Raw genomic sequence first — 17026 nt, 5'->3', positions numbered from 1 at the left:
CGTCGTGCACCCCCAGCCAGCCGGACCTCCAGCCTGCCAAACCTTCCCTTCATGCAGCCAGTTGGCTCTCAAGCAGCACCAGCCTCCCTCTGCTTGCAGGACTTCTTTCTTACACCAGTTTCGATGTATGGAAAAATAAGATACCTGTCAGGAGAAGAAATTAAGCCCCTTTCAGTTTTATTACATTCCTTCCATTTTATAGGTAGACTGTTTCTTTCTCGTTTGCTTTGCAAAAGACATCATAATAATAATTAACCAGTGGAAAGAGTTTGCTTTTGATTCCTTTGGATGAATTGCCTTAGAAAGATTGTGTCTGAAGTAGAAGAGATTAGTAGTATATTTACTAACACGCCACAGGCTCAGTGAGAGAAGGGGGGAGTAATCCCTCAAAAAGGCCTGTTTGTTATAAAACCCACCACAAGTAATCAATATACCCCAAAAGAGCAAAGGCAGCGATGGAGCAAACCCTTAATGTGAACCAGACCAAATAACATGAAACAATCAGCTTGATGGGTGAAGTAGTGATTTGGCAAATGTTCTGACGCTCCTTGCCATGGGATTTCTGGACAGTCACGGTGAAAGTAAGTAAACACGCCTCATCAGAAATAACATTAGCAACAGGCACAGCAGTAATGCACAGCTGGGCCGTTCATTCAGAAAAGGGATTCCTTCCTCTACCTGACACTAAATCTCACCCTCTGCATGGTTCCATAAAGCAACTGGGATATGAACTTCATGTGGGGTTCACTTCCATCAAAATACTTTTAAGCTGGAGGTGCAACAATGTGATGGCAGAGTTCACACTTCATGACAAAACCGAGAGGTTGCCTGAATGACTCCATATGCATTATGAATGTTTGAGGAAACAATCTGGGAGCTGGCACTTTCTGGCTCCTGATCTCATGCTCTATCCATTACGCAAAGAAATTCTGTGTTTCAGTGACAGGATTACCCAGGCCTTTCTGGGGAGTTTTAAGCCAAATCGATTTCCTCACCTGGAAAACAAGAATAAGAGTGTTAAAACATGTAAAGGGTTTTAAACATTCCCAGTGAAAATGCTAATTGCTATTCTCCATGTAGCAACTGAATCTCGATTTTTTTGTTTATATTTCATTGAAGGAACTCCTCCCATCCCTCGGGAGCGTGAACTGTGCAGAATGGAGAGAAGCAGAAAAGGGATGTCTCATTTTGTCAAGAGACGGATTCAGTCCCTCCAGGAAAAGGAATATAATACATAAAATTACTTTATAAATCTTCAGCTCCAAAGCTACTAATCCAGGGTTCCTTCAATGTCTTCAAACTCAGATGATCTCCTAATGCCCAGCCCTTCTCTCTGATTAGCTGCAAAGAGATGTGAGCTTTTTTGGTGACACCAAATTTGGGGGGAATTTGAGACAATCCCCTAGACTGGAAATCAACAGCAACAATTGTATACAAAGGTTTGGATTTTTGGATAAAACATCAGGGCCCATGGGGAACATTCCTGCATTAAAGTCAGCATTTGATTCCAAATTTTGACATCTCCAAGACGCTAGAGAGCTTTCCAGAAAACAAGACCATCACTCAAAGTGTGACAGGGGCTTCTCACTATTACAACATCATCTCCAACAGGCATTAACACTAAGCTTTAAACACTGAACACTGGGGTTTGATGCAGCTCCAGGAAAGTGCTTTGCTAAGCTTCAGAGAGGATGTGCTAAATTTGGAACGTTGTCCAAAGAGAAAACCAATTATTTTCACCAGAAGTCCATCTAATGTTTTGCAATGACCTTAAAGCAGGCAGATGTAACAAGGGATGGCAAGTAGCCACTGATGTGAATGATATTTCATCCCAGCTCCAAGGTCACTTGTCAAATACAAATAGTGATCAAATCCTGAGAAGGCACATGGTGTTCAACATGCAGCACAAGACTGAAGGGAGCTTGCAGTATGGCTGAGGGACAGCATCCTGCCTTCTGCAGAAGGAGCTCCCAGCTGGTTGTGCGTTTCTCTGCTACTGAGGACCCGATCAAGACAGTGACCACTTTTGTGTTGCAGAAGACACCAACGTAGGCCAACGTTCCTCCTGCACTTTTTCATATATTCATATCTCTGCAACAACCAGCTTTAGCATGCTTTTAGAGGTATCAGCACAGTCACCTAAATGTAAAATCCATCACCCAAAATGCACTCCAAGTCACTCAAACCACTGTAGCTTCTCACTCCCCCTGGAGCATGTCCTCTGGTAAGACACTGATTCATGGCTCTGCTGCTCTGACTCCAGTGTGTCCTGTTTATTCAGGTGCTTTCTGCACAGGTCCTGGTGCTATAGACCCTTGTTTCAACCTACATCATCCACAGCAACAAGCAGATAGTCTTACAGACCCTTGCTCCATCTGCTTCCCCACATCAACACCACACTGCAAACCAAGTCAGGGAGCTGTTCCAGATCAGAAATTTTGAGCCAGCTTGCTCTCAGTCAGATCCATTTTGCAAAGCTAAATGCTGCCAAGAAGAAAGGGGCACAGAACCACACCCTTGCTGCTCGTACGCTGCATAGCTGCACACTGCGGCTGTGGGACCAGCTGAATCTCTCAGGTGCTGCCAGCGATACCAACAGCAACACAGAGCAGCCCAGCATGGTCACCGCATACGAATTCCTGACTTCTTTATTTATGGAGCACCATTCAAAACTGTTCTCTGGACAAGACGATCAAGAGATGTCCTTGCAGCAGCGTCCAAGCAGTTTCCAAAATATCGTGACAATACTCCTTTGAGGTAAAGACAGCGTTATCACTATTTTCAGATGAGACATTAACAAACTATTTCCACTAATTTTAAGAGCCTGCCTTAAGACTTCAAGAATGCCAGTTTCTAGATTTCATAGCATTATATAGCACTACTACTACAGCCTGTAACAGGCACTACCAGAGACTTGCTGTGCAGGATGTGTGCAGCACAGACCCCTGTTATCTCCAGCTGAAGCCATCAAGACTCAGCAGTTCTCCTAATCAGAGCTGTGCATCTCAAGCTGAGTGCTGAACAGAAAAGTTAAAAATTACCTTTTCTGAAAATTATACCTGAAATGACCTGGCAGCACCCCATAATAATTCTGTCTATGGAGACACAGAAACAGGATTCAGCCCTCCAGAACAAGACCGAGTTGATCTGAGCATGACCTGATTCCTCCTGCAGCCTCATTCCCCACTCAAGACACTGCTTTGAGATCGTCTTATCATACTTTGATGCCAAGGAGCTGAGTAAAGTTGCCCAGATGGTCTTATGTCCACTTGAATTGCAACCTTAATCCTATTCTCCAAAGAGAATACTTTGTGTGGTTTTTTTTAAAAAGACTGAATTTGAAGAAGAGTAACTTCTAGTGTGTCACTGATGTGATGCATGTTGACTCTTGTGGTTCAACAGCAGCACTGGAAAACTGGGCTCGCACAAGGTAAGAGATTGGCAACTAAGAGCTGTTGTAGATTGCCATCCTTTTGGTAACTGATACCTACAGAGGAATAAAGCATACATTTTAGCAAACGGCTATGAAACCTGTTGCCCAGGAGCACTAACACTCCTGAACCTCTGGTTACAACCCAACTTCTGGAAGGGATTGCGGTTCAAAGGGATTGTGTCTTGTCATTTTTGCCCATTGTCCCTCGATGCCCAGCTTCTCCTCCTTGTTGCTGTTCCCTCTCAGATCTTCCTTTGACTTTATTCTGTCACTGTTTCCTTGTTCCAGTTCTCGATCCATTCACTTAGTTCCCTCACTCCCTGGGCTAGCTTAACTTTCTATTTCACATTTGACTTGCTTTCCTCAGGGTCAGTCTAAACCACCAGACTTCACTCTGGAACAGCTGAGCCCGAAGCTCCCATTCCCTGCTGCTGCCTCTGCCCTGGGGGCAGCAATTTTTTGAACTGCTTCAGCTGTGTATCAAAGTGATAAGCCTCACAGAAATTCACAGGGCTTCGATTTCGCCATGCTGAAGTCTCTTCTGGAAATCGGGCAAAGACTTCTAAATCACGTGGATGGTTTGGCCAATTCTACCTCTCATGTCTACCGAAAACTGCGAGTCTTTTCCTTATTTCAGGCAGATGTTAGTGGATGATTCAGGGAGCAGATACACATAGTTGCCAGCCACTGAGCTGAAGAAGTTCAAGAGAGAGGCCAAGAGATGATAAAGTTGAGCAGAACTGAGAGTTATCCAAAGCTTGTAGCTTGCGCTCAGCTCCCCTGGGAACACACAACACACACTGCGCAATGGATTCCAAAATATTAAGAAATAAGCTAGCGTGTAAGAAAAATAAGGATCTCCTGTTGAATTAAGGAGTTAGGTCATTAGTGCTTGTTCATATTACATTACTCACACTTGAGAGACAAATAACTATCTGTTGCCTCACTAACCCACATATTTATTTGAACAAATATTTCCCAAGAAGTAGGGAGAGAGAACCTTTTCAACAGAAAAGTTCTATATTATGGTCTTATCATAACAAGCCACTTCACAGTACGCTGATGTGTATCGTATACAAGCATCCATTGTAAAAAGCTATTAAGTGTATCTCATTTTACGGTGCTGACATGTTCGTTCATTCACAGAGGTCATTAGCTCACAACGGGGCCTCTCATTTCCATATGCCCTACTGAGGTTTTGCTATATTTCAGAATCAAACCTTAATATGAGCATTAACTCCAAAGGACATGATTGGTGCCATATAAAGTCAGTTTATATAAAAATCCTGCAATCATTCAAAACAAATTTTATATTAAAAAAATCTAGAGTCTCTGAATGGAAAGGACATAGTACATGATTAGCTCAACTTCACATGCTTAATATGTTTAACAGAAGGCTAGCCTTTTAAAAAGAAAAAACTACTCAATCCTAAACAAAACTACCTATTTTCCTCTACGTTGAAAATGCTTCTCAGTTGCCTGTTTACAAGCTGGCCTGTAAACACGGTGCTGGATGCGAGCTGCGTGTGGAGGTGAATCGCTGCTTCGGTTTTGATCAAACAAGTTGGCGGTTGCTGCTGGAGCGCCAGCGTGACCCTCAGCCCAGCGAGCAGAGCCGTGCCAGGCAGCGGCGCTGCTCTCGCTCCCCGATCAGCTCCGCCACGCCGGAGCTGTGCCGGGCAGCCAAGGGCAGAACGCTATCCATGCAAGCAGTAGAAAACGCACAGGAGAAAGTCCAAACCTCTGAAAAAGTAAAACAACATGCTATGGGAGTAGGCAGCAGCTAATTTGCAGACTGCCCTCACCTGCACACATGCACATACAGTTTTAACCATCTCTGTAATTGTCTCAAGGGCATGAAAGACTATTTGGTGGCATGTACCGATACCTTCTGCACGAATATACTTCCATCTCCTGGTTCTGCTCCTCATCCCAATGGGGTCTGAAACGTCGACATCCTGAGCAGCTCATGTCTGAGGCTGTGGAAAATGAAAAAAAATAGTAGAGGAAAGGAAAATGGGGGGAAGGAAGAGGGGAGACACAAGAGGAAGGGGAGGGGGGCACGGAGAAGAGAAGGAGCCTGAGAACTGATGGGGTGCAAGGTGGCCCTCGCCCATGCAGTGAATTCAGCTTGTAAGAGCGACACAACAGTTCACCTTCCAGTCTCTCCCCCTTCCCCAGCCTGGCAAGGTGCTGGTACAGCATGAGCAGGCGCACAAAACTTCCTAAACAACTCGCCTGAACAGCAGATGTGGCCAATGAACAGACTGGTCATCACGCAGAAGGAGAGGCTGGAGAAAAAGCCCTGGCAGTTATGACTGCAGCTCGGGTGAGCTCAAGTATTTCTTGTCTATTTTATCCTGCCTCCCCGGAAGGGCAGAGAAGTCTTTTGCATGCAAATAAGAGGACCTGAGCTGTAATTTGAAGGGAGAGAGGCATGTTGCCTTGACAGAGAGGAACTCTGCAGATGAAATAAAAACAAAACAAAACAAAAACCAGCCTGAATGATGCCAGGATCCAAAAAGCTGGGGTAGTCATGTCCCTCCAATGAATGTCAAAGCCCCAAGAATACTAGGTACTAGACATGCAACAACTTACCACCTGGAGCTTCTTTCAACAGTATAAGGCATTATGGATGCCTTATACTAATTCATTTTTACTTTAAATAAGAGTTTCAAAAAAACACCCTAAGATTTACAGCTTCCCTGTTTTTCCCTAGTAGGCAAGTAATAGTCAGGAGTTGCTTCAGGAGCCCAGCGTGTGGAAGAGGATCATCCCACCCTGAAAGTCTGCCCAGACTGACTCTTCCCTTCATCCTCGGGTGAAGCCTCCATCATATTTAAGTACAAGAAAGGTACATGAATGAGAAAAACCAGCACTCAAACTGGGGAAGCTGGAAGGACTCTCAATGGCCTGGTAACATCTGCTCCAACTGCTGACATCGATTACCTAAATTGGCCCAGACTCTAGGGACAGGTAGGAGTCATCGGCTCGACTCAGAACCACGACCAGAAATACATATTGATAAAAACATAGCTCCTCTGTGCACAAAGACCAATTCCCAATTGTATTTCTGTGCAGCCGAGCACACATTACATATGTAATTATAGAACAGGTAAATCAGGTTCAAAGTATATTTGATTTTTGTCAAACAACTGTAAATCATATATTTAGAAGCTTTCCCTATTCTTAATAGCACAAATCATTAAAGGAAAATTAAAAGAGAAAAGCCAAGCTCTTAGTTTCAGGTAGATGGCAGGTATTCAGTCACAATAAACTGCTTGACTCTGGAAAAGAAAGGGAGCTCTTGCTGCATTCTCAATTAACACTAAGGAATACAGCACTCGAGGACAACAGTCAAAAAGTAAGCAGCTGTTATATGTTATACACATTATCAGTGTCTTGTTTTCATATTATAAATGCATTTTTCTCCAATCAAATTGTTGAACTTTTATTTAAAAAAATAATACTGTATTCAGCTGCCCTCTCCATACTATTTTATTTAGATTTTTCATATCTCCTACATCACAGCAGTAGTCAACAACCAACTCCTTGAAGTCCTTTATCAATTCTCTTATAACATAATTGCACTTCTCTCTTCCATGAAGAGACATACAAAAAAGCTTTGTTCTCTCTCCTCCTCTATGTCTTGTCCCAGCTTGTAAGTGCTGAGTGTTTTATTAAGTACCCGGAAGATTTTCAGTGCTGTAAAAACAAATGTCTATTTTAAAAAATCTGAGTCTTAAAATTAAAGCAATTGAAAGTGCTCAGTATTTTGAAATTAGTCAAGGACTCAGTAACAAACACATGAATTCCAGCATTTTAAAACGACTGCATCCTCTGATAAATGCATTTGAGATAGAGAAACATTTTCTATGCATACTGCCCCAAACACAAGAAAAAGAAAGATGCGTGCTTGCACAGACTCTGGAACTGTAAGATGTCCATAAGGGACAAGGAACATTTATGCCTGGAGAAGAAATAAGCTGTAGTAGCCTGCTGGCCACAGAGCTGGGAACAGACCATGAAAAACCAAGAAGAGACTCAAACCCCCAGCGCAGGGCATCACCCTGCTCTAAAGCAGCTTAAACCCTCTGCTTTGGTGGATGTCTTTGAGTGATCTGCCTTTCTTGAAGCTTGGACATCTCTCAGATGACTATTACATCAATAAGCTGGAATAAGAATTGAAGGTAAAGAAATAATGGAGGAAAACAAGTGAAGATGGCAGCAGCTCCATGGGTGAGTCCAAAATACCTAAAAGCAGTAGAAACTGCCTTATGAAGGTGAGTGGTAGAACTGACGCAACACCTTTAATCTCTCCAAGTCTCTCTTCACTGCGGTGACAGATCATCTCAGTCCCTCCTCTTCCTTCTTCCCTACCTCCAGTTGTTCCTGCTTTCCTACCTCCAGTTTTCCAGTGTACCAAAAAATTAGGAATTAAGTGACTAAAACTAGCAAAACAATGATGCACTGTCAATAACTTTCAATATCAACTTGAAAAACGGTACTCAGATATTTCCAAAGCTGCTAGAAAGTGTTCTTCCCACATATACTTCAGTTTGATTCCCGGGTGGGAGATGACCTACCAAAAGACCAAAGTCTCTTCTATAATGCCAAAGTTTAAGGCATTAAAAAACTTGAAAGATTTAGCAAAATAAGTGACTAGAAGCTCAGCAGAACCAGTAGTGTAAGGTAAAACATGTCCAGGACTGCTTCTACATACGCTGTAGCTGGGCACTGAAGGAAGACTGTGGCCACCTTTCCGTTGCTCTCACGGTGTCCCTTTGGGTCCCGCGCTGAAACCCACAGCCAGGCAGACAGCAAGGCTTGGCACAAGCCGTTCCAGCACCCACGAGAAACAGAGGGTTACTCACACGAACTCAAACAGCTTTTAAATCATGAGTGAGTTTGAGTCATCCCTCCTTTTCCTGGAAAGGTGAGAAACAGATAACTTCCAGAAGAGGCTTTTTTTCCTGAAATAAGGTTTTGAAAAGGGGAAGAGTCAACCAGGTCTTGGAATGTGCTTTCATTCCTAATGTGCTTTCAAACTTTTTCCTTCTTTTTAGGGCATATTTTCATGTAGAAGTTTTATCAGTTACTTCTATTTTACAGTATGATTTATTTATAAAATACAGGAACATTTAGAAAATGAAAAGTGCATCTTCAGAACAAAATGCTTCATATTAGCACTCTTCTGAAATTCAATTCTGTGGATAAACGTAAAATAGAATAGAATAAAATAGAATAATAAAAAATAAAAAAAGAATAAAAATAATTTTAAAAAATCTATTTGACCTGAAACGACCTTTGGAGTAATTTTTGAAGAGCATTTCTTTTGCCATTTATTGTTGAGGCCATTCCTTTTTTATTTTTAACACAGCAAAGAAAAAAATAACTGCCGGTCACGTCAGCTCATCTCACTCCAGCCTTCCAAAATTTCCAAAATGAATCCGATTCAAAACATTCACTCAACCAATTCACAACAAAATTAAGACTCCCAAAGAGGCGCAGATGTAAAAACCTGAATTCACCCTATCGTATTGTTTTCTCGGAGTGAAGTCGCAAGGAGCCGCGGAGCCAAAGGAACCAGCGGCTGCTGCCAAAGAGGGTTTTGTTCCTGCTCATGCCTCCCTCCCTCCCTCTCCCCACTCCACCCTCGGCTCCACACCCGTGCCTCAGCCTCGCTGCCTACTCAGCCTCTGCCCAAAAGTTTCAGCTCGCTAATGCAGCAAGAATGAGCCCGATTTTGTTTGCAAGTTAGAGAGTTGTATCGGGCCCCAGAAGAGCCCGGTCAGCACCCACAAAATCCAACGTGGGACTGCGGGTCAGCAGCTGGGGGGAGAAATAGCTCCTTGCTGCAGCGGTGGCAAGCTGTTAGATCAGCCCAGAGCATACCCACGCAGTTTTGCTTTTAGTCAGAAATGAAAAAAATCTGGCTAAATACGCTTTCAATTTTTGCTGTCACTTTATGATGTTTACCACAAAAATATTCGTGCTTTTCTTCCAACGCACCATACTAGGTGTAGCACGCTTCAATAAAATACAAAGTCTTTCTAATGAAATCATGACTTATCTACATCAAGAAAGGTCACTAACATTGTAGATTTATCTGGACAAAAATAATAATAAAAGAAAACCTTGGAAATGCCTTTAGCAAAACTATGTTTAGGATATCGGGTGACTATGGAATAAAACAGACTTTATCTATTAGCTGCCATGGCTTAATGTGCATGCAAACACTCATATATTACTATTGCTGTTTAAATTATAAAAGCAGGAAACAAATATATATTTTATGAATAATACATATTTTTATACATGTATATAAATATAAAAAGTAATTAAATCTCATGCAAAACTTTTATATTTACAGCATGTATTTTAAGGGCCGCAGTGCAATACTGATGCTGAATTAAAAATCAGGTTCCTAATTTTCTGTGACATAACTGTCTTAAGGAACTAAAAATATTGACATCACTAAAAATTCCTTGTATTAAAAGGAATTATCAGATAAATGATCACATAAATTATCAGATTTCTGTGAATATGAAATCAACTAAAACTAAAGAGTTTTTATATCCTAAAAAGCTAAACAGTGTAAGGATACCTTGTCATCATTGATACAAACCCTAATGCCAGCTGGAGTACTTTATGGGACTGCACAATTTATGATAGCAAGATGGTACCTGCTCTCCCAAGAACTCAAAGAACTCGCATCCTGCTGTCCTTCCTCCGCAGCACCAGGACAGACTGACAGGGCCTGGTAGCGAACCGATCAAAGCTGAAACGCCTGCTTACTCGGACACCTAAGGAAAAAGCTATATCCTAATTAGAGACTTGAGCATGTCTACAAATCTAAGAGATGCAGCAGTTATTTCATGGACATTTTATTCTATAAGTATGCTGAGAAATAAAGAAAAAAACCAAGATAAATGAAAAGTCTGCAATTAAAAGGCATATAGGTCTTCTAATATTACATATTTTCCCTACATTTACGTGCATTATAATGTTTATAATGAACAAAACAAAGGAATTCATGTTAAAAACTGAGATATCAAAATAAATTCTCCAGACTTTGCCCTCTTTGTGCATTTTCAGGAACATGTGCATTTCTACTTTATGTGTGTAGTGCGTATTCTTCCAGTATTTGGATACTACCCCACCTAAATAAACCTTTTACGGTTGGACTTGATGATCTTAAAGGTCTTTTCCAACCTATATGATTCTGTGATTTTGTAAATCAAATATTTCTCCTTTTGTGTCAAGGAGAGTGCACTATAAACCAGAAGTTTTAACCAAAAATCAGAACCCAGACCAAAATCAACTGCACAGCTTACAGCCACCCTACGAGGTTTGAAGGTGGCGAGGATAAAGAGCTTAGTCCACCGTCCAAATACAAAGTTTTAACTTCATGTCAGGTCATAACTTTGAAATAATCATTAATTTTTCAGTAGAAGAAAAACCCAAGCTAAACTGCAATTGGTAAGATCTTTGGCAGGCAGAGACCTCTGTTTCCTAAGCCTCCCACAAGTGCCCATCACATCCACAGTAATTTCACTGACAAAAATGGAAGATCAAAGAATCCATGAAAACGCACTGTAGCAGCAAGGTCCCCGCACTGTGGCAGTGCGAAGCATCCCATAAACACCCCCTGCAGATGTTTGCCCATCTGCTGCTTAAAAACCTGCACGCAAAGAGCTTTCACATCATCAGTAGGTGCCCGTTAGACTATTTTCCATCTTAACATTCAACAAAAATATTTTTTCTTGCAAATAAAGCTAATCGCTTCCTTCCCACAGGAAATATCAAGAACAAGTGATGAACATTTTTTGTTGTAGCAATATTTTAGGTATTAGAGGGGAGTTCCTTCCTCAGACTTCTTTTAGCCTAGACCGGGAATACTCAGTTCCCTTTATTTTTTTTTCTTATACGCAATGTTACCTATTGTTTCCATTTAGGGGAACTTGCCCACCTATTTCTTAAAATGCGTTGCCCCACATCACTGGCACTTGGTAGAATAATTACTTTCACATCTTATATAAAAAAAAATTCCTGCTAACCCTTAAGTGAGTTTTGCTTTTTGCAATAGTATCAAGTCGCTCACCTCTGTGCAACCAGATGCTTTTTTTCCTCCCTGCATCTTGCAAGATGGGGGGGAACAGCTTGCTTTCACGCACTTCATTTTCCCCTCAAGTTCAGTTTTTCACATTCATTCCTACTGAATTTGAGCTTGCGGCTTTTGGATCACCTGTGCAATCTGCTGAATTGTTCGGACTTCTGAGCACACCTACCAGTTTGCGAGCACTGCCTGTCCATGGTGTAAGCCCTGCAGACCTCAAACTTCCTTTGTACTCCATCAACCATGTTAATGGATATTCTGAACCAGGACCATGACATAACCTCAGAAATGGCACTGGAAAAGTCGTGTTAGATTTTTTTCCCCTCCAATTTTCTAGTAACGGTGTCTTCACCATATTTCCTTAGCATATATTCAATAGTTCGCTTAAAAGTCATACAGCTAAACATGACGCTAGAATTACCGTGTTACAGCTCTGCCTCAGTTCCGTGCCTGCATCACTAAACAATACGTTTCCCCTCAGAGTGTAAATCCATGTCTCCAAAAGTAGAAACTACACCAGCCTAAATTATCCATGACCTCATTTTTAAAACATAAATGCATCTGCCTTCGCTGTCCCAAAACAATGCCAGCTTTCATTGCTTATTAGCCCAGGTCTCCCACAAACACCTTTGGCACTGTTACCTCACTCTTTAGCCAAGGGAAAAACACCTAAAAATATTTCCATCGAGCTATTACTATAGCCTCCCAACCTCTCCCTGTGACTCCCAGTTCATGAGGCTAACACAACAGCTTGCTGGCCCAAGAGAGGTGGTAAGCTGAGCTGTACACATGGCTAGTCTACCCAAAACATGCTCAGGACCTCATTCTACCCACACTTAGGTGTTTTCCTGTTCCTGTTGCACCTTTAGCTCATGTAAGCTGTAAGAGCTCGCAGTCATTGCTAGAGAGGAAACAGATCACACCAAGGTGGGCTTCACCCAATGCAAAGAGCTGCTGGCACAGTAGCAGACAAGCACCACATCCCCCAAGGATATGGTGCGATGCTGCCCAGGTCCATCACGTCCAAATCCAGGCCAAACATACATTAACTTGTGTTCCGAGTATAACGATTAGCACAACTACCCACACAGTATTACAGGGGTATGGTGTTTGAATAACAAAGTAAGTACACATGTATTACAAAATACCTGAGTCTATCATCCTTCTGTTCTACAGATAATTTGGTATTAGAAAAACTACAGGATTCAACAGCAGGTATATAATATAAAAGTATTTATTAACTTTAATGAAACAGAATATGGTTTTAAAAAGTCTTCTTGGGTCCCTGTTGAACTTTCTCTCTTTGCCCTAAGAAGGAGAAGCAGTCTCTCACAGGAATTTGGGAAAAATTTTTAAAAATATTTAACCCAAATACAACCATCTTCTAGAAAGCCAAATGTGAACTCTCAGCAACAGAAGTCAACCAGTGCATGGAAATAAAACCCCTGCCTCTACATACAAATAAAGAAAATACATAAAAAGTGGCAGGGATTATTTATGTCTATTATCAAAACTTCTAAAACCCTAAGTTTTTAAATAAAACATTTGCTGGGTGTAAACAGTACACTGCATAAAACACAGCTGATTAAATTTAAATGTATCCATCATTTAAAGTCCCAGACCTAGCTTAATCTACTAATGTATTTCTCCTGTGGATTCATGAGCTGATCATATAGACTGCTTCCAAAAAACCACCCTTCAGCATGAGGAAATATATATTTTTCCATTTTTAAGCTTTTCAAAAATATTTTTTTTTAATTTTAGTAAAGCCATCTTTCAAAAGCGTATTCCAATGTCAAGCTTGAAGAAAAAATTCTGCCTCTGTCAAAATAATTTGCAAACTTTATTGGATTTTTAAAAGCCTGATTACAGGACAAAACATGCATTAAGCATTGTGCTAAAATTCCAAAAACATAATTGCAGAATGTCATCATATTCAAAGGGTCACGTCCATAATAAATACCTGCAGCTTAAAAGCAGCTTGGAATTTTTTAAGAGTTTTAGTATCCGAGAAAGGCAAATGTTCTATACACTGTTCTTAAAATTCTGACATTACATTGCAATGGTTAAAGCAAGAACCAGCTCAACTGAAGACTACAGAAAATCCCTGTCTTCTCAGGAGGTCTACACTTGGTTATACAATACGACTCTGGAAACAGTACTTCACCAAAGGTCTGGCAATTGGCTTCTGCTTAAAACATACTCTGCCTCATAATATTCTTCAAAGGATTAAAACATAATTGATTCTGGCAGGACACATGGTCAGCATGATGTGCAGGGGGTTGCCAGTGGACATGGGGCCCTTACATAAAGGGCTGTTTTCTTTGTTTAAAATGGAAAAAAGAGTGGGAGGTGTGGAGAACAGTGAAATACAAAATGACTCAGAATCATAACATGTTTTTTGAATCAGATTATTTCAACGACCGCATATGCAAATAGAAGGCTTCAAATGAGGACGGTGGCAGAGCTTCTGAATTGCTAAGGCAATTCACATATTCTTATTTCCATAAAAAAAGATAGAAGCTATAGTTATATACATCCTTCTAAGTATTCAGAGAATATTGCAAGTTGAACTCCAGAGAAGCCATCGGTATCAGTCTGAAAGTGACGGGGACCGGATTGATCGTGCACTGGCTGGACTGTTAGAGAAAGCAAAGGGATCCTTTTCTTTTTCTTTATTATCATGTTTATGTTTATGCTTATGCTTATGCTTGTGCTTCTTCTTCTTTTTCTTGTGCTCATGGTGGTGATGGTGATGGTGATCACTATGTTTTGAGGAGTTTGATTCTTTACTAAACACAGACAGTGGAGCTGCTGAGACAGGGTGTATGTTCATCTCTCCCGAAGATTGTTCTTTACCTAAAAAAAATGGATGTAGTGGGATTAATAAATGTTTAACTTGCATTGTTTTCAAACATAAGAAATTCTAAAATATTAGATCACACCTACATTATCATTTAAACAGGCAAGCACAGAATCTGTTACTATACTTGTACCATTAGCTTTTCGGCTTTTCAGAAAAGGCTCTGAACAATGCCATTAATGCTCCCGTACTACTGACAATTTTTACAGAGAACTCCTTCCTCCCTCAAAAGTATAAATGTACCCCAGACAATTAGGAACTGTAAAGAGCTAAGAAACTGCAAGTTATACTAGCCTCCAGAAATTGATTTTTAGAGAGTAGGAAGGCCACTAGACCATGAATAATGAAAATAGAACTGCTTATGAAAACTGTGATACAAAGTGCAGGACTGGCATACATCAGAGTGCAGTTTTGGGATGCGAACTCCTTTTAGTCAGGAGCTAAAGCTCCCTGCAAGGACACACAAGCTTTTTGATACTGAACAGAAGAATTAAATTGCTTTTTCCAAAAACGGCATTACAACCAATTTAGCCTACTTGAAAGATTATACAAAGCTTTGTTCTTTAACAAAAAGCTAATTCCAATAAAGACAATTACACCATCTTTATTAGTATATATTTCACAAATACACTAGAACTACTTATATATCAAGTAAGCATGGTATCTGAATCTGAGGAAAGAAAATCTGACCCATGACCTCTCAATTCCTGAACCATTTTCTCATTTTCTCTTTGGCTCATTTAATATTTCATTATTTCACACAAACTGCCATAGCTTCAATAGTAGCGATTAAAGGGCAATAATCTAAGAATAACATTGTTAATGAGGGGAAACACTTGGAAGGTAGGAAAGCTCGAATTCCTTTAGGCACAAATTGAATCAAGTCACTCACGTTGCAAGAACGTGCTTTAACTGCTAGACAAATGTAGAAAAGCACCATCAGATTTTTGAAGGCAACTACTTGGTTAAGTTTTACTTAAAATGGATTTTCTTCACAACTGCTTTAAATATTTGGGGTTCCCCCCCCCCCCCCTCCAGTTTTGGGCGAAAATAACCCTGTTAAATAACAAGGAATTGTTATATACTTTGTAAATATCTTTTTCTGTATATTAGAAAATGGATTTTTTTTTTTTTTCCAGTACATCTTTTTGTTTGGTTGGTTGGTTTTGTATCTTTAAAGGCAAGAAAGATTCGTCTATGGCAATGATTTCTGGAAGTCTGAAGATCCATCTCCCTGTAGTATGACAAACAAGCATTGAGAAAGATTTCCATGCAATCTTCCTAGCCTTATCCAAAAGATTAAGAACTGATTCAATCAAGCACATATATAGGAAAGTTTCTAGACAGTACAGCTGTTCTGTTTTTTGTTTGTTTGTTTTTAAATATGGCTGGAAAAAAAACAAAATCCACATCTGTAACCAGTTTTAGAAGTCAGAATAGAAATACGAAACATTTTTACAGTGAGGGTAATCAATGAGTTACTATGGGACACGGTAGAATCTCTATTGCTTAAAGTCTTAGACAGCAAAAGTGGTGTCTTTCTAGAAATATGTTTGGGCTCGACCGCAAGATGTGAATATGGTGCAATATAAAATTCTGCTGATGTTACAAAGGAGGCCAGACTAGAGTCCAATAGTTTCCTTCAGACTTAAAATCTCTAATATGCAAGTATTTTAAAAAACTATAATTTTTATTTCATCAGAACTATGCAGTAGTATGCTCATGTTATCAATGCAAAGATTTATTGTTAGAACTCACAATGACTTCACTTTATGTATATTAGGGCAGAGAGAAGATATGCACACAAATTCAAACTTCCACTTGCTGACTTCAATGCACAGTTACTACAACTTTTTTACATTGTTACCTGGAGCAGTTCTCAACAATGCAGACAGCATGCAAGTGTACTGTATTTGATGCAAAAAGATACAAAATTGCTTCACAATTTAACAATTTCCAATTATATTTCTCTTAAACTCCTACCTAAACTAGGTACCTAAACTTATCCCTGTAACCTGAGCTCACTCCTCTAAAGCATACAGCTTTTAAGCAAGAAAATTTTCCTTAGCAGCTGCAAGCATGCAAAACCAGCCATGAAACAGAAGACAGAATGGTAGAAAAAGGAGCATATCTGACTCGGGCCATTAGAAAAGGAATGGTTGGAGGCTGTACCTCAGAAAACCAAAGGACACAATATTTGACACCATTAAAATAGGCTACAGCAGTTAAAGGTGAACTGTTGCAGTGACACAAACACAGCTTCTAGTAACACAGAAATAAAGGTCGTGGCAAAAAGCCTGAGGATGACTGATCAGTGTTCGTCCATAGAAGATGTACAAAAGATTATCCAAGGTATGGAACGCATTCTCACATGTTCTCAAGCTACTGGTACATGATGCATTAAAAGATGTAAGGCAAACTAAAGTCAACTTAAAAGAAAACAAAAAAACCCACACATATGACACAAACGCTTAAAATTTCACAGTTCCATTAGTTCCAAATTGTGGAGTTATTTTTATACGGAAAGCGAACCTGTAAGTCTAGACACTACATTTGTAACAACCTCAAACCAAAGCTAAGCCTCAGTGCTTTAAAAATTTTAACCCAGTAT

At 40.3% G+C, this 17026-nt stretch overlaps 1 protein-coding gene across 3 annotated transcripts in view; it reads right to left on the bottom strand.

Annotated features, from left to right (window-relative positions):
• Positions 1-13376: 13376 nt before the first annotated feature.
• Positions 13377-17026, bottom strand: part of TAF2 (TATA-box binding protein associated factor 2) — a 64176-nt gene continuing 60526 nt past the window's right edge. For all 3 annotated transcript variants that reach the window (XM_072851977.1, XM_072851978.1, XM_072851976.1), the window contains one exon: positions 13377-14411. In XM_072851977.1, coding sequence (XP_072708078.1) covers positions 14146-14411 — 266 coding nt within the window. In that variant the 3' untranslated portion in view covers positions 13377-14145. The remainder of the gene's footprint in view (positions 14412-17026) is intronic.

This window comes from Ciconia boyciana, chromosome 2 (genome assembly GCF_034638445.1).
Source record: "Ciconia boyciana chromosome 2, ASM3463844v1, whole genome shotgun sequence".
In the NCBI taxonomy this organism is placed as follows: Eukaryota; Metazoa; Chordata; class Aves; order Ciconiiformes; family Ciconiidae; genus Ciconia; species Ciconia boyciana.
Note: the sequence above shows the minus strand (reverse complement) of the source record. Positions and strands in the feature narration are given on the sequence as shown.